Here is a 25,464-nt window from a genome sequence, read left to right as displayed (position 1 = left end):
TTTCTATTTTCTAAGGATTATATAGTTTAGAAAAAAAAAATATTCAGTTAAAGAAAAAAACAGAAAGAACTAATTGACATTTTTAAAAAAAACCAATTGATCACATGTAGCTAAGATGAATACATGCAAAAAAACAAAGAATACATGCACACGTAAAAAAATAGCCTGAAGTCGTGGGTTTTGTTGCTTGAGTAAATGGGTTTGGCATGTTCCATAAATTCCCTCTCCATGCATGCTCGTCTTCATATAGATGTTTAGGCATGGCCGATTGGGACACTCTAAAGGTAATTTGGCAGCAGCCGCGAGTCTATTTGGTTAATTAGGCTATATGTATATATATTAATTTTTATATATATATATTATATTAGTGTTATATAATTAATAATGGCATATATATGATCTACTCCCTTCACCTTTTATACACACGTATGTAAAATATATTCCACACATGTTTAAACTGTTTTTAGCAAACGGACCTTGCTATAGATAAGAAAAAAAGGACAAAGATGACATTTAGCCATACAGTAGTACATAGAAAATATATAGAGATCATTATCTTCCTTATCTTGGACTACATGCATTTACTTTCTGAACTGTAATGTGAAATGTTTCTTTCATTATTGTATTGGAAAATAAAACTAAACACCATGATGCCTAAAGCTTTTAAGCAAGTGGCTGCTGCTGGTGTCGAGCATGTAAGATCGACTCTAACCTCCCACATTGGAAATAAATGGGCTAGTGGACACTGGACCCCGAAAAGACTAAACGAAAACCATATGCTCTTTATGAATGAATTCAGAGTATGGAATGACATACTTCTCACTATCACTCATTACAATAAAACGACGAGTATGCAAAACCTCAATTTATACAGTATGGCAAATTGAAAATTTGTCATAAAATGATGATTAAAACATAACTGAAAATTACAAAAATAGATAACAATCTCTTCTTACGAAAAAAAGCACGATTTTTGTGGAGGCGAAACGTAATATAACAGTGTGTTAAGTGATCAGAATTCCATAATACAACACCCGAGAACAAAGCTAAGGAACCAATTTGTTTGTGTGTATTTTCATTCACAGAAGAAAGGAGAAAATAAGTTAAATGAACAGTTAATAACAAGGTGGTGGGCTAATGGTTCTAGCCTTGGTGGAAGAGTCGCCCTGTTGGTCTAGGCCAGGGATCGATTCTCCCCAAGCGCAGAATTGCTCAGTTTTATCCCTTTGGCCACATGGGTATGAGCTCATTGCTTACGGTCCATTTGCTTATTTGGAAGACTTTACCCGTGGGATACCCTCCCCAGAGAGATTAGTCTCGCACCTCTCCATAGGTTTGGGGATTTACTCTCTGAATTAAAAAAAAAATAATAATAATAATTCAAGCCACTCTATTGATCAGACGATCACTACGTTGAATGGTTTCACTGGAAAAGTGATCAAAACCACTTTGTCAAAAACGAGTGCCTCCAAAATATGTACATGCCATTTCTGATGAGTGATTATATTTTTGTCAGACGAGTAATTACGTATAAGTTTTAAATGAGCCATTAAAGTATTTACACGACTAGTTCATTTTCTCAATTTTTTTTGGTTTCGACATATCATATAGGAGACAAGATAAGAACACACACAAGAGTATTAAACTTTATTTAATATTCTTCTTCGTGAACATTAGTAGATATGCATACAGACATCAACAGTCCTTTTTTCTTGTAAACATAAGTAGCCCTTATTACGTCCTAATCAACAACGAAACATAGATCAACAATGTAATCCATTAATAGGTGACCATACTTGTGGTGCAAGCAAACTTCTAGTTCAAGGAAATACTGGATATATAGGGATCTTAATTCGAAGGAATTAAGGGGTAGTTACTGTTGCTGGTGGACACTGAAAACCGATAGGAAAAACCATATTGCAAGCAAAAAATATTTCTCTAACGGCCTTATCGATACCGAAAACCAAAGGGAGTGGCCTGAAGATAAAGCAGAGACAGTCGGCTACTTGAACATCAGCGAGGCCATTGATGGCAGTGCAACATGATCGTGCTCTGGTGTCTCCAGCTGTGACATTGGCTAGGCCAAGGACGTTAGCACATACGCGTAGTTGCAATGGGTCTCTGGGACAAGTACCGAAGTTGTCGCCCATTGTTGGTGAAGGCGAGCTGAGTATGGCTGCTTCTGCGAGGTTGATGAGGAGGATGATGACGAGGGAAATGGTGGTTGAGCTTTGTGAGGCCATATTTTTATTTTATTTTGTGGATATGAGTGTGTGGATGCTTTCGATGAGTTTGTGTGGGTATTTTATAGAGCAAAGAAAGGCCATGGAATTTAAGACACTTCTTTTTATCATTTGATTTCTCTTCGCCTAACATTACTCTTTTAGTATTTTTTAACTAATGAGGATTTAGAGATTTAAGCAAGTATCTGGTTCCCTGATTCTCTCTCGTTTCTCTCTAGTCTTATACACGCCTTTACGCCGCAAAATCTCTAGTATAGCTTGCATTAAGGAGGTTTTTGTTTTTTTGTTTTTAAGTTTTGTTTTCTTTTCATTCATAAGGTCATGGATATATGTTTCTTTTGAATTGAATGGATGTAATTTTTTTAAACAGTTGATATAGTAACTCAGTTCAAAGAATAAAAGTACAGAAAGTAAATATCGAACATCAATTGATACAAACTATGTTAGGCATTGAGGTGGGCTTCACTTCACGCCTTCACCCTACGTTACCTAGATCGTTAAGTCTAATTAGATGGGCTAATGTATTCTTTCCACTTTTATTTTATTTACATGACTATATGATTTTTCATGTTATTAACAGTTATTTAAACGATCTTAAGTGTATATATAATGCACTATGCAGGTTTAGTGTATGTTGATACAATGACAATATTAGCACAAACCCTTAGATATGTACCCTTTTTTTTTTACATCGTTTGGGTTATGTACTTTTAAGTGTATTAAATTGTTAATATCATATCTCTTTCTTATAAGATGTTAAATTTATTTTTTTAGAGTTTTCGGACTTCACGAAATGTTTGTTCGCATCACTAAATTTACTTGCCAAACCTTTTCCTCAAACTGCAACTTGGGCCACATGTAGTCGTAGACTGTTGAGTGTAGAGGGACCAAAAGCTACGTAAGTAATTAATTATATTTACAGAAAAGTGCTGAATGAATTCGTGATTCCGATCCGCAGGTCTTTTTTTATCACAGTTTTTAGTGGAATCATTTCTTTAACCAATATCCCTATCTTAATTCTGTAATTAGTACAAAAATATTATATACTGTATTATAACTCAACCAACCTCATCGCCGCAGAAATACATTGCTGATGAGAGAAGTGGAAAAAAAAAAAAAAAGACACTCATGTTTCTACTATAGAATAATCCCAGACTAAGAGTTTTTGTAGCTATGAGTGGGAATAAGGATTAGAGGAGAGTAATGGACGTGGTTGAGAGGGTTGAATCCGTTGAGGGAAGTAGTGTAGGGATTAAACATTTTTTTTGTCTTGCATGTGATGTGTTTCATACATTAATACTTAGCTTAACACTATGATGCACTCTATTTGTGTGTATCCTATATATTAATAGAGAAGCACTCTCTTGAAAATACTGATGTGTCGCCGCGAGAGAGCTCGAGACACATTTAGCAAAAAATCTTTAAATTTTCTACTTAATTACATCAACATGTCATTAAATTAAATTAAAACAATTAACTGAATAATCCCCTATATATTAATAGAGAAGCACTCTCTTGAAAATGCTGATGTGTCGCCGCGAGAGAGCTCGAGACACATTTAGCAAAAAACCTTAAATTTTCTACTTAATTACATCAACTTGCCATTATATTTAAATTAAAACAATTAACTGAATAATAATTAGATATGTCATCAATTTTCATACAAATTTAAATATCACATATTAAAACTAATTAAATAATTACATATTATTTTAAGTTAAAATTCACTAAAATTTATTTACAAATATACAAGTCAAAGTTATATTATTTGTAAGAAATAACTTAAAAAGGCTATAAAAACATATAAATTTAATAAAAATAAAGAACATATAACTTATTAAACATATAACTTATTAACAAAATCATATAAAAAATGTTATTTTTTATGTTAGTATTATTACCATAATAATCAAAATAACAAGCTTTCAATAGTTATTATAATTGATTATAAAAAGAAAAATATATTACCCCTGAATTATCTCCAACTCATTAAAAAAAACTTAAGTCCCAATAAATATAGATTTATATATATTCATAAATAAATATAAAAATGACAACAAATTAGGAGATATCATGATGTGTGATTATTTATATATATCTAAGTATGTAAACTAATTAATCTCAACATTGAGTGTGATTATTCATTCAAAAATGGAAATATTGATAACTGAATAGGAATATACGTTCTAATTCTACATTAATTTATGTGCTATTAAAAAGGATGAGACAATAACCTATCATTATAAATAAACTTAGAACCCAATAAAAATCATAATATATTTAAAATGAGTGATTATTAGATTATGGAAAATTATTATAGTTACTCGATTAACCATAAATATAAAATTTGATTTTTAAAGCACACAAAAATATATATTCCCATAAATTGTAACATTTTATAAATATTTTCTTTACCACGTTCACATAATTCACGGGTGAAATGTATTCTTACACATTTAAAGATTTCACGGGTGAAACATATTTTTTACACGAAAAACGCAGCTTGGAATAAATAAATAAAAAATTTCAGTTACATATTATGTTTAACACAAACAAATATTGGTTCTACAATAATAATTTTACTTATAATAATTTTCTTTAAATCGATTTATCCCGCACACATAGTCCGGGTTGTTACCTAATGTGTATTAATTAGTATGTACTTTTGCATGTATCTGTGAAACTGCGTTAAAAAGAGAGATCTAATGAAAGCATGTAGATTTCATAGTCTCTGCTCGAACATGAAGATATTTTTAAAACATAAGTGTAGAATTGTTGAAAACTATTAAGTAAACCTGAATTTGATCAAACCAAACCTAGAAATAAACTTTGCGTTTCAATCAATTTTCTAAAAATCTGATATTTTTAAAAAATAATTCTTATCAATATAATATTGGTTAGAGACTAGAGAGATAAATTATTATTTGCATCTCAAACCGAACCAACCAAACCAAAATTTAGCCGAACCTGATATATTGGTTCTGTATAACAATTACCCTGAACAAAAAAGATTAATGAACAACTGATTAAGAACTAAAACAAAATAAAACTGAATGTTCATCTAATGTATTAATGATATCTACAAAATTATCGACTAGATGGTTGAAATCCACTAGTACAACTTGCGCATGCTACTTGTGGAACCAAATATTACGTTAGTTCACTAACCAAATGTGTAATCAGTTCAGTTGGCATTTAAGAATTCTTCAATCAGTCAATCTTTATTTTTATTTTTTAATATAAATACAAACCCTCACCTCCCCCAAATTACTCACAACACTCATCTCCAAAACAAAAAGAGAGCTTAATCAGCGTTTACAAAACATGGCTTCAAAGAACATGATGAAAAACACGATAGCTCTCGTCCTCACCATCAACCTCGTCTTCTTTGGCTTCACCGTGGCCCAGGCTCCACCACCTCAAGCTCCGACGTGTCCCAGAGACATTCAAGCTTGTGTCAACGTGCTTGGCCTCAGCGTGTTCATCAATCCTCGAAGTGTAAGCCAATGCTGCACTCTCGTGGCTGGGCTTAACGCCTCTGTGGCCTCTGTATGCCTCTGCAATGCCGTTAGAATCAATATCCTCAATCTAGTGGACGTTAGTCTGAGACTTGGTCAGCTTCTTAATACCTGCGGTGTCAATCCCCCGACTGGTTTCAGATGCGCTTAATCTTCTCATAAGACTAAATAAGAAAACCAGTTCTGTATTATCGGATAATAATGGTGCAAGTATGTATGTTTCTATAATAATAATATGTTTTAGCATGATCTATGTTGTTGTTATAATAAAGTGAAAACAGTCGTACTGTTTTCACATTTTCGTATTTGTCTTCTGCAAGTTAAATTTCCATATATGTTGTATCTCTTATTTCCGATGAAAAATTTAAAATACACTTCACCTTTTCTATGTTGAATTGTTATATTTTTGTTTATTCGTCAAGTATCAAAATACCATTGGGAACTTTTCAATTGGGATATCAAGTTTTAACTAGGTCACCTCGAAACTGAATGGACCGAAAGTATTTCAGTAGTCTTGTCCCAAAAAAGGTTTTGAGCCTAAAATCATCTCTGTCCAAGTTTAAAAGAGGGGTTAGTTAATTTGGAATGGTTTAGGGTTTGTCTGAATATCCCACCGGCCCTATATTACCTTCATTGTTTTATTAAAACTATCTTCATTGACAATAATTGTATGTGCTCAAAGAACATAGCCAAACCCTTTATTCTCTCAAATCGTAAACAAATGAATAATGACTGAATAGAACTTTGTATATATAATATATCAGTGAAAATGTGTATATATCACTAAAAGGAATTGAAAATAGTAAAATACGGATCCATGACAGTTGATTCTATTGCAAATTTATGACCGCTTTAAGAAAGTTATGCATTGTAGAATTTGACTTTAACTGCATGCCGAAGTTTCAACTTTCATCGCCAAACCTTTGCTTCGTAGACTGGGCACATTTTTATATTACCTTGAATCTCTATTAAAATTAAGGCTATGTCCGATATGTTAAATTAATACTTAATATTGTGTCCAGTAAGTTTGTTAGAGTTTTAAATATGTACATTGTTTTGGGGCCGGCTTGACAAAATGTTTCTTGCGTGCCAAACCTCTTCTCTAGCTAGATGATGTTTAGATATCTTGGGAGTTAATATCCTTTCGTAGATGCAATGCAACTCGTGCTACTTGTAAGACCAGAAGTTACGTTTGTTGATTAATTTTATATATATTATTCTAAATTGTGGTTAAAATGCGAAACCATACTACCAAGAGACATTTTATATAACTAGACGCTAGAGAATTATATCCTTTTGCTTGATGGAAGTAGAGAACTTTTAATATTAGTAAAGAATGTGGAAATTTACTTACAAGAATTGACAATAAGGATCTATGACAGTCAATAACTGAATTCTATTGCAAATTTATGACTGATTAGGCACGTAAGTTGGAGGGACGTTATTAATTAATTACATCGCCAAATCTTTTATTTCGTAGACTGTAAACAGTTTTAGTCTTTTACATTTTACCTTGGGTGCCAAATCTCTATCGACAGAAGAATATTGGTTTTATTGGACGCTTTATCAAAGGAAAAGATAATCTTGGTTTTAGTGTTCATGGCTTTATTTAATCTCTTATGAACGCACAAAACAAAAAATAGAAACAAAAAAACAATTCTGCTTGGTGCATGAAATCTTCACAATATATAATACTCTTTCCAACATAATTAAATTGAACCTGTTTTAAAAAATCTGTCGAATCAGTCTTATTATAGAAAAATCAAAAAATAAAAATACCTGAAATATTTTAACCTTATAGCTTAATTACTGGAAAAAATATTTAACTTAAAATATTTTATGATAAAGTAATCTTTATATGTAGAAGTCAACCAATACTTAACTTGAACTTAAAAAAGTGTTTAAATCATCATTATTATGAGACAGAAATAATGCATTTTAAACCAATTGCCAAACTAATTTTAGTAACTTATATTGTATTGTTTAAAAATGTATACTAAACTTACAATATGGTNNNTAAAAAAAAAAAAAAAAAAAAAAAAACTTACAATATGGTTGATTTCCATTTAAATACTAAAATTCTCTAGATGATGTTTAGAATAGATACCTTGTGAGTTGAAAAATAAATAAAGGAAAATACTACTCCACTTTTATGAAATGCCGCTAAAATAGCAGTGACTAAAAAAAAAATTGAATTTCATCTCCTATAAACGTTAGCGTAAGAAACTAAGAATTACTTTATCCCAAGGTTGGTGCTTTAGCCATCTTGGTTTGAAGTGGGTCGAAAATATCAACCGGATGAAGTTTTCACTATCAATTATATAGATTATTATACATACAATACATACATGTATCACAAAGTAAACGGCAATTAGGTCAATAAAATTAATAGAAAACAAAAACCAAATGATCCAGGAATAACAACTTTGTTAAATTTTGTATTTTTGGGCAATACAAAAATGTAAATTTTTGACGAAATGATCCTTGCCAAACCTCTTCTTAGGACTTGAATGAGGTTTTGATGTAATCATGTAAAGAAGCTACAACTCATGCATGCTAATTGTGGCGGGACCAAATATTACATTATTAGTTCATTAACCAAATGTGTAATCAGTTCAGTTGGCATTAAATTAGATGTAAGCAAATTCTTCAATCAGCTAGCCAATCTTTTTTTCTTTTTTTGTAAGTATAAATACAAACCCTCACCTCCCCAAATTACTCACAACTAACCTCACCTCCCCAAATTACTCACAACTTACAACTCAAAAAACAATAAGAGAGCTTGCTTAATCAGTTTCTTCATAACATGGCTTCAACTAACATAATGAAAAACACGATAGCCCTCGTCCTTACCATCAACCTCGTCTTCTTTGGCTTCACCGTGGCCCAGGCTCCACCACCTCAAGCTCCGACGTGTCCCAGAGACATTCAAGCTTGTGTCAACGTGCTTGGCCTGATCAACGTGTTCATTAATCCTCGAAGTGTAAGCCAATGCTGCACTCTCGTGGCTGGGCTTGACGCCTCTGTGGCCTCTGTATGCCTCTGCAATGCCGTTAGAATCAATATCCTCAATCTAGTGGACGTCAATTTGAGACTTGGTCAGCTTCTTAATACCTGCCGTGTCAATCCCCCAACTGGTTTCAGATGCGCTTAAACTTCTCATAAGACCAAATAAGAAAACCGGTTCTGTATTATCGGATAATAATGGTGCAAGTATGTTTCTATAATAATTATGTGTTTTAGCATGATCTATGTTGTTGTTATAATAAAGTGAAAACAGTCGTACTGTTTTCACATTTTCGTGTTTGTCTTCTTCAAGTTAAATTTCCATATACATGTTGTATCTTTTCTTTCAGATGAAAAAAGTAAAATACACTTCACCTTTTCTCTGTTTATAGTTTAATTGTTCTATTTCTGTTATTACGTCAAGTTTCAAAATAACATTTGGAATTGGGATATCAAGTTCAGGTTACCTCGAAACTGAATGGACTGAAAGTATTTCAGTAGTCTTGTCCCAAAAAGGTTTTTGAGCTTAAAATCATATCTGTCCAAGTTAGAGGGGTTCGTTAATTTGGAATGGTTTAGGATCGATCATTCTTACTTGGTGTGCACTGGTTTAGGGTTTTCCCAAATACATAGGTAACAAGTTTGTCTGAATCCCTCCGGCCCAATATTACTTTCATTGTTTTAATAAAATTGTATTCATTATTTATTAACCAAAAAAAAGGATGATATAACTGTAATATTGTGCAGCAATTTTTTTTTTTTTTGATTCAGAATCCAAGAGATTGGACCAATCAAACCACATGCAGACCGAAAGTTCAATTTTATGCGCTCAAAAAACATACCGAAACCCTTTTCTTTTGTCAACAAATCGAAACCCTTTAATTGTCTAAAATGGTAAACAAATAAATAGCGAGAGACTGCGAAAAAGCGCTGCCAAAGCAACATATCTACTCAGCGAGCGTTAGAGCCGAGTTAAGCTTTTCTTGCATTTGGGACTCTGATCAAACAAAAGCGATCAAAAACCAACCCAAAAATAAAAATAAAAATTACATAATGGAAGTATATTGGTTCTTATATTGGAATTACATATTGGAACTAAAGATAAAAAATAAAAAACCAGTAGTGGAACCGGATCTACATATTGGATCTATGATATAACAATTACACCCAACCAAAAATAAAAATTTAACGGCATAGCTATTAATTACTAACCGGGATTTATACAAAATGATACTGAAATCCTCATCCATATATTTTCAAAAAACTACTAAATTGTTGCAATATTCCAATTGACAAGAACATTAGAGAATATCAAGTATCAACCTGAATCTGATACCATGACATGAGAATATCAAATATGAATGATTTGTGTTATTGATTATGTGATTTATTCAAAATACTAACTTAAAGATATGTAAATATGACGAAAATGAAATCTAAATATCTATTTGTAATTATTGGCTATCAAGATAATCCTTAATACCAAAAGAACTTTGGATATCCGTGAAAATCACAGAAAATAATTGACAATACGGATCTATATACAGTATGATAGTATTGCATATGACCGACTAAAGTAAGTTATGGATTGTGAGAGTTTGACTTTAACTGAGCCAAAGTTTTACATAAATTTCATTGCCAAACCTTGATCAATTTGTAGACTGAGCACATTTTTCATATTACCTAAAGTAGCTATTGTAAGGCTATGGCCGATATGTATTGTTTTGGGGATTGACAAAATGTTCCTTGCGCGCCAAACCTCTTCTCTAGTCTCTAGATGAGGCTTAGATATATTGATATTCCTGAGAAGATGCAACTCGTGCTACTTGTAAGACCAGAAGTTACATTTATCCTTGAATGAGACTTGGGTTAGTGATAAACCCTTAATAACTATTTCAGTTGACTTTTTATAACTAGACGACGTTAGAGAATTCTTAAACCACATCCAACCGAGCCTTCTAAAAAACTATGGATACACCCACCTCCCAAACTTACCACTCTACACTTCTCTCAAACACACAAAGAGAGCTTAAAACCAAATCTCTATTGACAGAAGAATAATGGTTTTATTGTTCATGACTTTTATATTTCATCTCTTTTGAACAAAACATGTTGATGGATGGTGAAATTTATACAATATTTAATACTCTTTTTGTCTTAAATTTGATAAAACATTTCATCGAATCACTTTTATTGTCCAAAAAAACAATCAAAATCAAAATGTCTGAAATAGTTTCACTTTATAACTTATTATAATATATTAAGAATAATTCTATACTTCAGGAATAATTCAAAGATAACGTAATCTTTATATTCAGAAGTAAAATATCTAATATTTTATTCAAAAAAATATATACAATATTTAACCAAATGTGTAATCAGTTCAGTTGGCATTTAATTAGATGTAAGCAAATTCTTCAATCAGCCAATCTTTTTTTGTTTCTTAAGTTTTAACAATAAATACAAGCCCTCACCTCCCCCAAATTACTCGCAACACTCAACCCCAAAAGAAAAAGAGAGCTTAATAAGCGTTTTCAAAACATGGCTTCAAAAAACATGATGAAGAACTTGATAGCCCTCGTCCTCGCCATCAACCTCGTCTTCTTTGGCTTCACCGTGGCCCAGGCTCCACCACCTCAAGCTCCGACGTGTCCCAGAGACATTCAAGCTTGTGTCAACGTGCTTGGCCTCAACGTGTTCATCAACCCTCGAAGTGTAAGGCAATGCTGCACTCTCGTGGCTGGGCTTAACGCCTCTGTGGCCTCTGTATGCCTCTGCAATGCCGTTAGAGTCAATATCCTCAATCTAGTGAACGTCACTGTGAGACTTGGTCAGCTTCTTAATACTTGCGGTGTCAATCCCCCAACTGGTTTCAGATGCGCTTGATCTTCTCATAAGACTAAATAAGAAAACCGGTTCCTTACTATAATGGTGCAAGTATGTTTCTAATTATGTATTTTAGCATGATCTACGTTTTGTTATAAATAAAGTGAAAACAGTCGTAGACTCGTACTGTTTTCACATTTTCGTATTTGTCTTCTGTAAGTTAATTATATGTTGTATCTCGTATTTCAGATGAAAAAGTAAAATTAATACACTTCATCTTTTCTATGTTTAATTTTTCTATTTTTGTTATTTCATCAACTTTCAAAATACCATTGGGAATTCGGATATCAAGTTTTAACTACGTCACCTCGAAACTGAATCCACCGAAAGTATTTCATGTAGCCTTGTCCCAAAAAGGTTTTGAGCCGGCCTAAATCATCTCTGTCCAAGTTTAAAAGGGGCTAATTAAGTTGCAATGGTTTAGGATCGATCATAATTACTTGTGTGCATTGGTTTACGGTTTGTCCAAATATTGTTTTTTGTTTTTTTGAATGAATTGTCCAAATACATACGTAACAAGTTCGTCTGTATCCCGCCGTCACAATATTTTACCTTAATCTTTTTAATACTAAATTTGTATTCATTAACAAAAGAAAAAGGATAATATAACTGTAATATATGTATATATATTGTGAACCAAAATATTTAGATTGGACTAAGAAAGCCACGTACAGTCCGAAAGTTCAATTTTATGTGTTCAAAGAACATATTCAAACCCTTTTTATACTCTTTACTCTTAAATTGTAAGCAAATAAACAGTGAGAGAAGTATTAATAATCCGACTCACCGGAAAACATATCGGAGAAAACGAAGAAGAAGAGAACCATCAACGGTTCTAACAAACTTTTATTAACCCAAAAATAAAATGTATCTTACAAAGCTTAATCACATAATACCATCCATATTTTCTTTATATACTAACACTTATTAACCAAACTAATTGTACCAGGGTTAACCGGTTGTGAACCAATCAATAACCAATCCTCATGTATCCTAATACGCTCCTCTCAAGTCTGTAGCTTCAAAGATGTATGGTTTGGAAGATACAGGCTTGATAATGACATCTTAGAAAGCAATCCATAGAAAGGACCTAGATGAAGTGGTTTGGTGAGAATGTCAGCATGTTGATTTTCTGTAGAAACGTGGAAGACCTTGACCGTACCAGCTTTGATCTGATCTCGGACTGTATGACAATCAATTTCTATATGCTTCGTCTTCTCGTGGAAGACAGGATTCATAGCGATATGCAGAGCAGACTTGTTGTCACAATACAGTTTAGCAGGACCTGTAGCAGGAAGATGAAGATCCTTATATAACTGCTGCAACCAAATAGTTTCACAAGTCGCCTGAGCCATACTGCGATATTCGGATTATGTACTGCTTCTACTAGTAACACCCTGCTTCTTGGACCTCCATGAGATTAGAGAATGACCAAGATATACACAGTAGCCAGTAATAGAACGTCGAGTATCCTTACAGTTCCCCCAATCAGCATCACAAAAGAAATTTAAGCTCAAGTCCGAGTATGCAGAGTACATCAAGCCTTGACCAGGGTTAGCTTTAATATACCTGAGAACCTTATGAGCCGCCTATTGGTGAATATTAGATGGTGCAGAAATGAACTGACTGAGCTAATGAACAGCAAAGGTGATATTCGGTCTGGTGATTGTGAGATAAAGAAGCCTCCCGATAAGTTCCCGATAGGTTTGAGGATTAGATAAAGGCGTTCCCATCGTAGCCGTAAGGTGCAAACTTGGGTCCATAGGAACAAGACTTGGTTTACAACCGAGTAAACCTGCATCGTCTAACAGGTTCTGGGCATATTTCCTTTGACACATGGAAATACCAGTCGAGGAACGAGATATCTCCAGGCCAAGAAAGAATCGAGCTGGTCCAAGGTCCTTGATTTTGAACTCTGACCGCAGCAATGCCTTCAATGTCTCCACAGCCTTGTCATCATTACTAGCAACGAGTATATCATCGACATACACCAAAGCTGCAATAAAAGAACCTGGTCGCTCTTTTACAAAGAGAGTGTTATCAGCAGGAGACTGAACGAAGTTTGCCCCCAAGAAAACAGAGGACAATCGCTTATACCACTGACGAGAAGCCTGTTTCAAGCCATATAAAGACTTACGAAGGCGACAAACTGGATTAGGTGGTAAAGTAACACCTGGTGGAGGAGTATACCCTGAGGAAGACTCATGTAAATCTCTTCCTCCAAGTAACCATGGAGAAAAGCATTAGACACATCCATTTGTGTCAAACTCCATCCTTGTTTAGCAGCAGAACCAAGAAGAAATTTCACACTCATTAGTTTAGCCACTGGAGAGAATGTTTCCAGAAAATCCAAACCTTCTTGTTGTGTGAACCCTTGAGCCACAAGCCTGGCTTTGTATCGTTCAACTGAACCATCAGGGTTATACTTAATGGTAAATACCCATTTACAACCAACAACATTTTTACTTGGTGGGAGAGTTGTAACATCCCAAGTATGAGCAATATCGAGAGCATGAAGCTCTTCACCAGCTGCATTGGTCCATTTTACTGATTTCATGGCTTGAGCAAAGGTTTTAGGTTCAGTCTCAAAACTATATGTGAAAATATAAGCTTGGGAAAGAGGTGTAAAACGATCATATGAAATAACGGAAGAAAGAGGATATGGCGTAGTATGAGGTTTAGAAGGAAAGGCGTTTTCTTGTGGTTGAATAGTATGAGAATCCGTTGAAATGTAAGGAACAAGAGCACAATGATATTCAGAAAGATAGGAGGGAGTCTTTACAGTTCGCTTAGGCCTAGCAACAGGAAGAGAAGTAGGAATTGTATCCCGTGATACGATTGAATTATCTACACGAACAGTACCAGGGTCCAAGCGTGTAGTGTCAGATGCAGATGTATGCGATGCATCAAGTTCATCAGGGATATCAATATCAACATCATCAAGAGAATGCAAAGAGTCAACAAAATGTAATGGTGCATGCATTGGTAAAATGCTATTAGGAAACATGTCAACAGCGTGAGACAACAATTCAGATGTCTTAAAAGGAAAAACATTTTCATGAAAAATGACATTACGAGATACAGAGATTGAATGAGATTCCATATCTAAAATCTTATACCCTTTATAACCGGATGGATATCCTAGAAAAATGCAGGGCTTTGATCTTGGTGAAAATTTATGCCTATCATGTAATGGAGTGGATGCAAAACATAAGCAACCAAAACATTTTAACATGCTATAATCAGGAACCTTGTTACTCAAAACCTGAAAAGAAGACTTATTCTTTAACAAAAGGGAAGGCATCCTATTTATCAAGAACACAGCAATCATCACACAGTCACTCCAGTATTTTAAAGGTACATTCGATTGAAACAGTAAGGCTCTAGCAACATTTAATAAGTGTTGATGTTTGCGTTCTACTACCAAATTTTGTTGTGGTGTGTATACACATGAAAATTGATGCAACATGCCCTAATCTTTAACAATATCAGTAAAAGCAAGCTCAGGAGCATTATCAGAACGAATAGCTTTTATTTTTGAGTCATATTGAGTAGAAATCAGTTTAAGAAAAGTAGGAAATATTGTAGAAACATCACTTTTATTCCTCATCATATAAAGCCATGTCACTCGAGTACAATCATCAACCAAAGTAAAGATTTACCGGAAACCCTCAACAGACTCAGTACCAAAAGGGCCCTAAACATCTAAATGGACTAAATCAAAAGGTTGTGAAGCTAAATTGTTATTAGAAACATATGCTAATCTTTTCTGTTTAGCTAAAGGACATATTTGACATGGTGAATCACTCGAGACTACAGACTTAAGAGAAGGAATGACACTAACAAGACTTCGTAAAACTGCAGAAGATGGGTGTCCAAGTCGATGATGCCACAGAACTCCATCAGAGAATGCAAGAGCAGAAAAAGAACAAACAACAGGAAGAGATGGTGAGAGGGTCTTTGGTTCGGTCTCAAGAATATAGAGATTATTGATGAGTCTACCCCTCCCAATCATCAAGTCCTGAGAAAGTTCCTGAATAAGACAAGAATTGGGAAAGAAATGAGCAGAACAAAATAAAATTTGAACCAAGGAACTTATACTAATCAGATTAAATTTGAAATCAGGAACATGTAAAACATTATGTAAAATCAATGCTTTGGTTATGCATATGGTGCATGTGTGTGTGATAGGAACCCGAGTACCATTCGGAAGAGTAACCGTAACATTCGAAACATGTACCAACTCTCTAAACATTGATAAATTAGAACAAACATGACTAGACGCACCACTATCAATAATCCAATCATTGGGCGCAAGATATTGTTGAAGAGAAGAAATAACATGTTTTTGAAAAGTGAGAATGTAGTTTTCATATCGTAAACTAGTAGAAGGAAAGGGGATAGTACCAGAAGTGGAAGTGGAAGCCATGAGAACATGTTCAGTAACCGTAGCAGTATTAGAAGTAGCTGCAGGCTCTTGAGCTGGTACTTGAGAGGTATACTGTGATAAAATCTGTTGCAATTGTTGTGGTGTAAAGAGTGGTGTATTAAGATTATTACCATCGAGTCGAGCAGGAGACAGCAAGTCAGAAGGAGCTACATATGGATAAGGACCAATCGTAGAGGAATAAGGTACTTGTTCTGCATAAACATTTGCAACAGTATTCGCCTTTTGAATAGGATCATAAGAGACCATCGGCATCCATGGTTGAGTTTGAGGCATCTGAGGCTGCATTTGAGTGGTCTGCATACGAGGGTTGAAAGAAGATTGGTTCTGCATCGTACCATTACCCTTATAACCACCAGTTTTGTACCCCGGAGGAAAACCATGGAGCTTATAACATCTCAGTATCGTATGTCCGAGACGTCCACAATGCGTACAAACAGGTTTCTGAGGCCTCATCGTATTATAAGCAGCCACATAAGCATTGTCACCATCATAAGAAGCAGGAGTCGTAGTTTGAAAAGCCACATTATCAACCCGTGTAAGTGGTTTAATGACCCCCTCTCGCTCATCTTGAGTTACCATATTGAAAGCTTCTTCGATAGTTGGTATTGGCTTCAACATCAAAATGTGACGCCTAGATTGCTCATAACTCTCATTCAATCCCATGAGAAACTTAGTCACTCGACTTCGCTGTTGTAGTTTCTCCCATTTAACAGCCGCATCACACTCACATTTTCCACATGTGCAAACTGGTAATTCCACATAATTCTTGTGTTCATCTTGCTTAAACCTAGAGTGTATACTCTTCCACATTCCCTCAGCAGTAGAAATATAAAGCAAGCTTTGACCTATCTTCTTATCGACCGAGTTCATCAACCAAGTACTCACTATATCGTTACAACGAGACCAAGTTCCAAAATCTCGATGCGTATCCAAGGGTTTAGGAATCATACCATTGATGAAACCCATCTTATTTCGCACATTCAATGCCATCAACATAGATCGCCTCCAAGAAGGAAAATCAGAAGCTGTTGTAAGTCGATCTGATACTAAAACAAGACCAGCATGATCATTACTATTCAGATAATACGGATTCTCATATTGATCCGTTTGAAAACGCGAAGACTCATTAGATTCACGCGGATTCGAATTGGTTGGGTTAAGCGAAGAAGGAGCTACAAAAGATCCCATTCTCAACGAAAGAATGAAAAATCGCAAGAAATCGCAACGAATTTGATAAAAGAAAAGAGAGAATCGCCACGAAGAAGGTCAATCAAAGACGAGAAACAAAAAGAAGAATGGAAAACCCAAAGAATGTGCCGACGATAAGCTCAAAGATCGCAGCAATAAGAATCCTCACAAGCTGTAGAAAAGAAATCGAACAACTCATCTCTCTCAATTGAACTTCTCACAAGTTTCCGAATGAAATCGAACGAAGCGGAAGACTCAAGAGCAATGCTCTGATACCATATTAATAATCTGACTCACCAGAAAACATATCATAGAAGACGAAGAAGAAGAGAACCATCAACGGTTCTAACAAACTTTTATTAACCCAAAAATAAAATGTATCTTACAAAGCTTAATCACATAGTACCATCCACATTTTCCTTATATACTAACACTTATTAACCAAACTAATTATACCAGAATTAATCGGTTGTGAACTAATCAATAACCAATCCTCATGTATCCTAATAAGAAGGCTAAAGAGCGTAAAGCAACATGTCTACTAAGCGAGCGTTAGAGCCGATCGAGTTAAGCCTTTCTTGCATTTGGGACTCTGATCAAACAAAAACGAAACCAAAAAACCCAATCTAAAAATTGAGTGGAACGGATCTATAATGGTTCTATGAGGTAATTAACAATTACACCGAACCAAAAAAAAAATTTATTACCAACCATAATTAAACAAAATGATACTTAAATGTTCATAATTAAACAAAATGATACTTAAATGTTCATCCATATATATTAGCAGAAGTCTACTAAATTATCAACTACAGTAAATGGTTGCAGTCCAGACAAGTGATTAAAAGAATATCAAATATCAACCTGATAATTTTGATACCATGACAAGAGAATATCAAATATGATAAATGATTTGTATTTTTTGATTATGTGACCTAAAAGTCTTTATTTATTCAAAATACAAACTTAAAGATATGAAAGGAAATCTAAATATAAATTCTTAATTGCTTGGCTGTCAAGATTATCCTTTATACCCCTAGAACTTTGGATATGACTGAAAATCACCCAAAAAAAAAAGTTGACAATATGGATCTGTACATGATATTGCACATATATGACCGATTAAAGTAAGTTATGAATTATGGAGTTTGACTTTACACTGAAGACTGAACCGAAGTTTTACATAAATTTCATTGCCGAACCTTTCATTTGTAGACTGAGCACATTTTTTATATTACCTTAAATAATAAATATTTATTGTAAGGCTATATGGCCGATATGTTCCTTGCGCGCCAAACCTCTTCTCTAGATGAGCTTGAGAAGATGCAAATCGTGCTACTTGTAACTTGTAAGACCAGAAGTTACATTTTTCCTTGAAGAGACTTGGTTAGTGATAAACCCTTAAACACTATTTCAGTTGACTTTTTTATAACTAGACGTTAAAGAATTCTTATATCACATCCAATCGAACCTTGTAAAAAGACTAATACAAACCCTCACCTCCCAAACTAATCACTCTACACTTCTCTCAAAAACCACAAAGAAAGCTTAATTAACATAGTTAAATCATGGCTTCAAAGAACATGATGAAAAACACTATAGCTCTCTTCCTCATCATCAACCTCGTCTTCCTTGGCTTCACAATGTCCCAAGCTCCACCACCTCAAGCTCCGGTGTGTCCCAGAGACTCGATCCAGTTACTAGCTTGTATCAACGTGATTCGCCTCAGCCTAATCCTCAACAATCGAACAGCGAGGCCATGCTGCACTCTAGTGGCTGGGCTTGACGTCTCTGCGGCATCTGTCTGCATCTGCAATTCCATTAGAATCACAGCCCTCAATTTCTTGAGGATCAACCTGAGAGTTAACGAGGTTCTAAGACTCTGCAATTTACCTCCTCCAGCTGGTTTCAGATGCACTTAGTCCTCTCATATATAAGACTATAAAAGCAAACAAGCTCTGTAATATCGAATACTAATAACTAAAATGGTGCATGCGAAGTATGTTTCTTAAATAATTATACGCGACCTAATGTATGTTGTTGAAATAAAGTGAAAACATTCGTAACGTTTTCACATGTTCGTTTTGATGTTCTTCAACTGTTGGTTCAAATGAAAAAGGTAAAGTAAACTTAAATCTTTCTATTTTTATTTATTTTTGGTAACTTCATAAGGTTTAAATTTTATCATTAGCCATCCCAATTTTAAAAGAAGCTAGAGTTTCTAACGAACGGTTCCTGCGAGCATGAACGTCTTGTAAACAATGGTTCGAACCAGCTCAGATCCGCCCCAAGCCGTCTCGAGCTCTTTCACTACGTTATCCGACAACAAATCTACTCCTTTCTCCTTGGCAGCACCAACGGCAGACCACGATCTCAGAATCCGCAAGAGTCCTTCGAACGACATCGTTTTCTTCATCTCGAGCTCAATGGGCTTTCCCTCAGAGCCCAAACCCACGCTCTCAAACGGAAACGTCAGCGTTTTGTACCCGTCCAAAAAATACTGACACTCTGGGAATTTAAAATACGGCAACGTTTCAGCGTTGAACCGAGCCATCAACGAGTCGAACTCGGGACTCACCACCATGTCATTGTTGTAGCTCCACACGGCGATGATTCCTCCTGGTTTACGGAGGAGACGATTCGCGACGGCGTAGAATCTCGGGAGATCGAACCAGTGTACGGCGGTAGCTACAGTTATCAGATCAACAGAGCTCTCTCCTCCTCCGATAAGATCCACCATCTCGTCCTCCGTCATCGTCGACGGCGTATGATGGTAAGTTACTTTCGGATGCGGCTTCCCGAGATTTAACATCGTTTCGCTCACGTCCGTCGCTACGACTCTTTCGTAGTGTTCCGCGATCTAAAGTACAAAATCAGTGAAAAAATTAGATCGGAAAATGTAAAAAAAAAAAAAAAAGAGAAGAAAGAGAGGGAGGAGAGAATACATACGCCAATGGCGGCTTGGCCGTTTCCGGTTCCGGCGTCCCAGGCGAGATTGTGACGGTGAGAGAGAGCGGCGAGCTTGGAGTACCAATCGGAGGGATAAGTAGGGCGTGCGTCCAAGTAGATATCAGCTTGGTTATCGTAAACTCCTGACATTTTTTGGTTATTGCGATTTGCTTCTTCGATTCAAATTTCTCAGTCTGATCTTACTAATAATAGAGGAGACGACAAGTTGCGAAATCCAGTTTTGCTATTTCTTCCACGTTGACTTTGACCGGTTTGTTTTGGTCAGCCAATTTGATTTTTCGGTTTAAATCAGTTTATGGTTACAGTAGGAACTAGGAAGTAGTCTTTGCCTGGATTTATATTTATTACTCATATTTTTTTTTAGTTAAATACAAATCGATTACAAATGTATGATGACCAAACCTACACTTAATCTCAACTATTTAACGAGGGAAGATAGAGAATGAAAAGAGGAAGAGAGATAGAGAGAAGGACTTTACAGTGACACTCTTAAGACTCAAAAGGAGGAGGACCCTTTAGGAGAGATAAGGGTTACAAAAAGTATAACCAAAGGCTTTCTGAATTCTGATCTTGTTCTTGTTCTACGCCCTGTTTCATGCAGAGAAGTGAGACCTGAACTTATGATCCATGGTCGATAGACGTATTCTGCTGTGTAAACAAATCCATTGCGGTCCGGTTGAAGATCTTCTCTTAAGCAGATTCGATGAAAGAAACCAAAAAAAAATCTTAAGAACGTTGTTTTTGTTTTGAAATCACACTAGGCTTTGGTGGTTCGGGTGTTTTGCTGATACAAGAGCTGGTAGGATGAGTTACATTACCTGGAATTAAATCAAGAAGCTTTCTAAGCGGAATCCGCTAGCTCTTCTGTGATCTCCCCAAAGATGTCGGGGCAATCATCCCAATTTCCATGTCCTCGTGCTTCCCAATAACCGCCCGTGTACTTGAAGGTTTCGCTTTCTCCTTCTCTTTCGAACCATCTCGGCCTCCACCCGCTTTCCTGAAGTTGCCGCGACTGCAGAAAAACCAAGCAGTTATAATAAAAACCACTAGAATCTATGAACAAACATGCGACAGATCATATCATGCAAAACTCCAGACAGAAGCTCAGTCTACATTTTAGCCATCATGTTCTATAAGAGCGAATCCATTCAAGAATTTCAAACCGTTCATGGGACTAGTAAAATGCTAAGGTGACATACCATTCTTTGCCTTCTTTCTAACCGTTGTTTCTCTAAGTTCGCCTTCTCATATTCACCATTCTCAAGATGCCGTTGATCTGGCCTGAGCCTAGAGTCTGTAGGAGGAAGAATCTCCTAAATTTATGATCCAATGAAACACAAGATCAGACAAGGCTACAGAAAACAATTAGGCATAGCATGTCTAGAAGAAACAGGATTCCATATACATAATAAAACCAAGATCAGTCCATCTAAACATACCTGCAAACCCGGTGTTAGCTCGTTCAGAGTAATGGCGAATGAGGTTAAGTTGTATCTAGTGACGTTAGGCGGTGGCTTAGTCCTTTTCCACAGTAACGAGGCATTTGATGCGGGATCACTGACTTTCGTCTTGCTGATTCCATCACCGGAAACATAGTAAAGGCTATCATCCCATTTACCAAATATTGTTGCTGCTTTTTTCCCAGCTACGTCTTCTACAAAACCATTTACCTACGTATGTGTATATTTTAAGATTTCGGCTGCCACATGCATTAGAAATTCTAATATTCATTTGTTACATATACAGAGCATATCCTTTTGACTCACCTGGTGGGGATTTCTCTCAAGAATGGATTGTTCCTTAAACTTGAGCGTACAAGAATATTGGCGGTTCCCACGGATTTGCATCACCCCATGATGATCACAGTAGAGTTTACCTAGTATGATATTGTATATAGTTGATGTTACCTAAGAACAAAGATAAGTCCAAAGTTACTTCAGGGCCAACAGCAAAATCTACAAAAGCAACTTGAAAGTAGTAGTTTATATATACCTTGCTCCATTGAAATACTTCTCCATCATCAAACTCCAGAGTCAAAACTCCGACAGGTTCGACTTGAATCGATCTCCCCCAAAACTTTGACCTGAGGTTAGTGTCACCCCAAAACTTCCACCCTTTACCTTCACAGTGGCAGGCGATAACAGTTGGATGGTGACTGACCTATTATAACCAAAAGAAGGATATTCTATAGTCTTGGGAAAGATTCTAACATTTCTGTTCATCACATTCTAGCTTTGAGTTAAAATTTATGTGACATACCTTCTCAGAGAAGAAACGGATTCCCTTTTCCGGGAAGTCTGCTTCATATGTTTCTCCAAGCAGAGGATTAAATGGCTTACAGTGGCGGCCTTCAGTGGAAGCATATCCAGAGACCGCAAAAGCAGCAACATATAAGGCTCTTAGGAGACCATTTCCCTAATAATCCAACATGCTTAGGTCAATTTAATATTAAGAGAACGTTATATAACAACTATATAAGTATCAAGTCGTAAGAGACTTTGCTGTCACTTACAGATTTTCCATATTCATATGCTCGGTCTAGAAGATAAGAGTACTCCAAGTCTTCAAAGCATTTTTGGAGGGATGAGATTGGTTCATTGAAGTAAACAGGGAGACAAACTCGGGTGAGATCCTTTCCAACATTGTCTTTGATCATAGACCAAAGACTGACACCTTTCTCTTTTTCAGCTGGATCAGGAAGTTTTGTTCTTCTCTTGATATTCGGGTATCCAGAAGTAGATAGATTTGTAACAGAACCAACATTAGGTTCATTAAAGTACTCCTTTGTGTCATGGAAGGAAGGCTCATCTTCCTCAGACACATCCTCGAATTCTTGTTTACCATCAGATGAAGCAGTTGTGCTGCATTCTAGAAACCAAATAATGTCAAGCAAACTTACAGAGGAAGCCTATCCAATTAAGCAAAATAGCATGTAAAACTGAAAGCATTCAATGCCTTACAACCACAAGAACATATAAGGACATTGAGAAAACGAAAGAGAAACTTCATATACTCTCATAATCAAAGCAAAACTGGAGCAGAGATGGAAGAGGGATTAAGCGTTAAGAGTATGTACCACTATATTTTCCACGTCCTAAGCTTGGAAATTCATGCTTCCCTGATGCACCAGCTTCGAGATTAGCTGCCTGTACAAAAGAAAACTCTCATCATTCAGTAGCCAACATGGATAAAATCGCTGAAAAGTAACATGACTAGAGATGTCACTCCAATTGCAAATTACAATATGGTCCCCACATCCATATCCAAGACACACGAACACGTTTTTAGGCTTTTATCAAGATGTATCAAATTCATAATTTTGTCAACAACATGGTCCACACTCCACATATCCACATAAAAGATGGACAAAATAAATGTGAAACAGATACTCGACAGCAACTTATATTTGGCCAGAACTATTGCAATCCATTCGCTGTGTACCAATAGTTTATACAAGGTGATATGACTATGACTTGTTTTAGGAGTTTTCAAGGAGACAACAGGGGACTCTTATTAAATTCTTGAACAATAATACCAACTTACCCGCCAACCTCTTTTATGAGTTCAGAAAAAGAGGTGAAAAATTATATTTACTTTGCAGTTGTGAGACTTTGAAATATATATTTAGAAAGCACTACACACTATTCCAGTCAACAGCAAATTCAAGACCATTTCCATAGTTCAGCCACAACTAAGACCAAACCTGAACCGAGACTAATTATAGTTTTCACTAAAAATATGGCTTGCAGGCTATGAGATATGCACAGGGGTTTCACAAGAAACAAAGAGCACAGCATCAAGAGATCACACAAACCAAAAAAGAAAAAGTATTAAGGAAAGAAACTAAGTTTACCTCAAGTTGCCTCAATGCGTCAATCAAATTAGTCCGTTCCTCATGTAGAAGTTGAACTTGTCCATGCATTTCAGAAAATTCTGAGAGCATGATCTGTTCGCACTCTTTTACAAGATTCTCATTCATTCCCTCTTCGTGCAACCGTTTCTTTAGCCTCTCAGTTGATATGGACAAATCCTTTGGTGATATGAAAGAGAAATCCCCATTAAGCGACCGGAGAGGAAAGATGCATTTCGTAGATGCTAATGCTTGTAACCAAGCTGCTTTATCACTTATAGAATCAGTTCTCAGATGAAGAGTCTTTGTTGCTGTGAATATATAGAACTTTCTATCATCAGACTTGCTTTCTCTGAAAGAAGAAACCTGCTGGAGAAGAAACACAACTTAATCAAACCAGTAAGAGAAAAAAAGAACCCAGCAAAGGACCATTCCAACCACAAAAGCAAAAGAAAAAAGTTGTGACCACAAGTTCATCTAAACAAGAAAAAGAAAACTCACCAGAAATCAGTTTCTGGATGGAAAGATCTAAAGTTCCATCCTATAAAAAGCAAAAATGGACCCTAAGAATTCAAAAGAACTTCGAAAAAAGTTTGGATATACAGATTTGGAACTAGGAACAAAGAAAAGCTGGGCCCATGAAGAATTTACTTTAAGACAGGATAAGGCACGTTAGATATATAGGTTGAGAAAGACAAAAGTTTTATTATCTGTAAGCAAAACAGAAACCAAAAAAATATCTAAAGCTGATGTCTGGATCAGCTTTGGTATATTGTAGATTAGGCAAATGTAAATCTTGAAAGTTCAACAAAGAATATGCCTGTTAAAAATACAGAACAATCCATCGTTTTCTCATTGTCAAGCATGTCAACACAAGTTTTTTTTTTTATATAATTGGCAAGACCCTACACCTCCATTATTTCCCAGCAAACTAATTTCTGCACACCAAACATGTCCAAAATCGCAATAAAAAGAAAAGATCTATTTTAAATACATAAGGATAATCGTATACAAGTAAACCCATATTCAGTAATATTAATATATAAGATAGATGTAGATATATAGTTTATAGCCTTCTTATAGCTAAGGGAGAGGATTCCAAAGTAAAAGATGACAATGAAAAGTTTAAAAAAGCGTATACCCACCCATTAACTTACGTTGCCAACAAGACAAATCAAAGCAAGCACATGCGAAGGGGCAAAGAAGCACCAAAGAACAAATTGTCAAAAGTGTCCAAAACTCAAAAGACTTGTATTAGTTATGCAACTGAAAAAGTTCTTAGTTCTAGTGACCAAAAATTGACATATCTATAGGCTTCTTTTGGCTTTTTCTTCTCCCCCAACAAAAAAAAAA

At 35.5% G+C, this 25,464-nt stretch overlaps 7 protein-coding genes across 11 annotated transcripts in view; 4 read left to right on the top strand and 3 right to left on the bottom strand.

Moving 5' to 3' along the window:
- On the bottom strand, window positions 1,623–2,291 carry LOC104718070 (putative lipid-binding protein AIR1B). Its single transcript, XM_010435746.2, has one exon. It carries the CDS (start codon window positions 2,241–2,243, stop codon window positions 1,863–1,865), a length of 381 nt encoding a protein of 126 aa, XP_010434048.1. The 5' UTR covers window positions 2,244–2,291; the 3' UTR covers window positions 1,623–1,862.
- On the top strand, window positions 5,521–6,135 carry LOC104718069 (putative lipid-binding protein AIR1B). The gene has a single exon (XM_010435744.2). The coding sequence runs from the start codon at window positions 5,568–5,570 to the stop codon at window positions 5,910–5,912; it is 345 nt and encodes a 114-aa protein (XP_010434046.1). The 5' UTR covers window positions 5,521–5,567; the 3' UTR covers window positions 5,913–6,135.
- On the top strand, window positions 8,474–9,155 carry LOC109126934 (putative lipid-binding protein AIR1B). Its single transcript, XM_019230898.1, has one exon. It carries the CDS (start codon window positions 8,568–8,570, stop codon window positions 8,913–8,915), a length of 348 nt encoding a protein of 115 aa, XP_019086443.1. The 5' UTR covers window positions 8,474–8,567; the 3' UTR covers window positions 8,916–9,155.
- Window positions 11,246–11,885, top strand: LOC104718068 (putative lipid-binding protein AIR1B). The gene has a single exon (XM_010435743.2). It carries the CDS (start codon window positions 11,309–11,311, stop codon window positions 11,651–11,653), a length of 345 nt encoding a protein of 114 aa, XP_010434045.1. The 5' UTR covers window positions 11,246–11,308; the 3' UTR covers window positions 11,654–11,885.
- Window positions 18,742–19,335, top strand: LOC104718067 (putative lipid-binding protein AIR1). Its single transcript, XM_010435742.2, has one exon. It carries the CDS (start codon window positions 18,860–18,862, stop codon window positions 19,211–19,213), a length of 354 nt encoding a protein of 117 aa, XP_010434044.1. The 5' UTR covers window positions 18,742–18,859; the 3' UTR covers window positions 19,214–19,335.
- On the bottom strand, window positions 19,417–20,521 carry LOC104718064 (putative methyltransferase DDB_G0268948). Its single transcript, XM_010435737.1, has 2 exons — window positions 20,241–20,521; window positions 19,417–20,151 (listed from the first exon to the last, which is right to left on the bottom strand). The coding sequence occupies exons 1-2, from the start codon at window positions 20,388–20,390 to the stop codon at window positions 19,513–19,515; spliced, it is 789 nt and encodes a 262-aa protein (XP_010434039.1). The 5' UTR covers window positions 20,391–20,521; the 3' UTR covers window positions 19,417–19,512.
- Window positions 20,667–25,464, bottom strand: part of LOC104718065 (oxysterol-binding protein-related protein 2A-like) — a 7,425-nt gene continuing 2,627 nt past the window's right edge. The window contains exons 1-11 of one of the 5 annotated variants that reach the window (XM_010435741.2): window positions 24,613–24,823; window positions 24,115–24,480; window positions 23,338–23,407; window positions 22,774–23,129; window positions 22,521–22,676; window positions 22,254–22,421; window positions 22,028–22,168; window positions 21,701–21,931; window positions 21,461–21,574; window positions 21,080–21,273; window positions 20,667–20,945 (exon numbers count right to left, since the gene is read on the bottom strand). In XM_010435741.2, the coding sequence (XP_010434043.1) occupies window positions 21,103–21,273; window positions 21,461–21,574; window positions 21,701–21,931; window positions 22,028–22,168; window positions 22,254–22,421; window positions 22,521–22,676; window positions 22,774–23,129; window positions 23,338–23,407; window positions 24,115–24,240 (1,533 nt within the window). In that variant the 5' untranslated portion in view covers window positions 24,241–24,480; window positions 24,613–24,823 and the 3' untranslated portion in view covers window positions 20,667–20,945; window positions 21,080–21,102. Of the gene's footprint in view, window positions 20,951–21,079; window positions 21,274–21,460; window positions 21,575–21,700; window positions 21,932–22,027; window positions 22,169–22,253; window positions 22,422–22,520; window positions 22,677–22,773; window positions 23,130–23,337; window positions 23,408–24,114; window positions 24,481–24,612; window positions 24,824–25,464 lie in introns of those variants that run through there. The other 4 variants (XM_019231289.1, XM_010435739.2, XM_010435738.2 and 1 more) reach the window with 4 other exon arrangements.

The sequence above is a fragment of the Camelina sativa genome, chromosome 10, assembly GCF_000633955.1.
Source record: "Camelina sativa cultivar DH55 chromosome 10, Cs, whole genome shotgun sequence".
Taxonomy (NCBI): Eukaryota; Viridiplantae; Streptophyta; class Magnoliopsida; order Brassicales; family Brassicaceae; genus Camelina; species Camelina sativa.
This window is presented reverse-complemented; position numbering and strand designations above follow the sequence as displayed.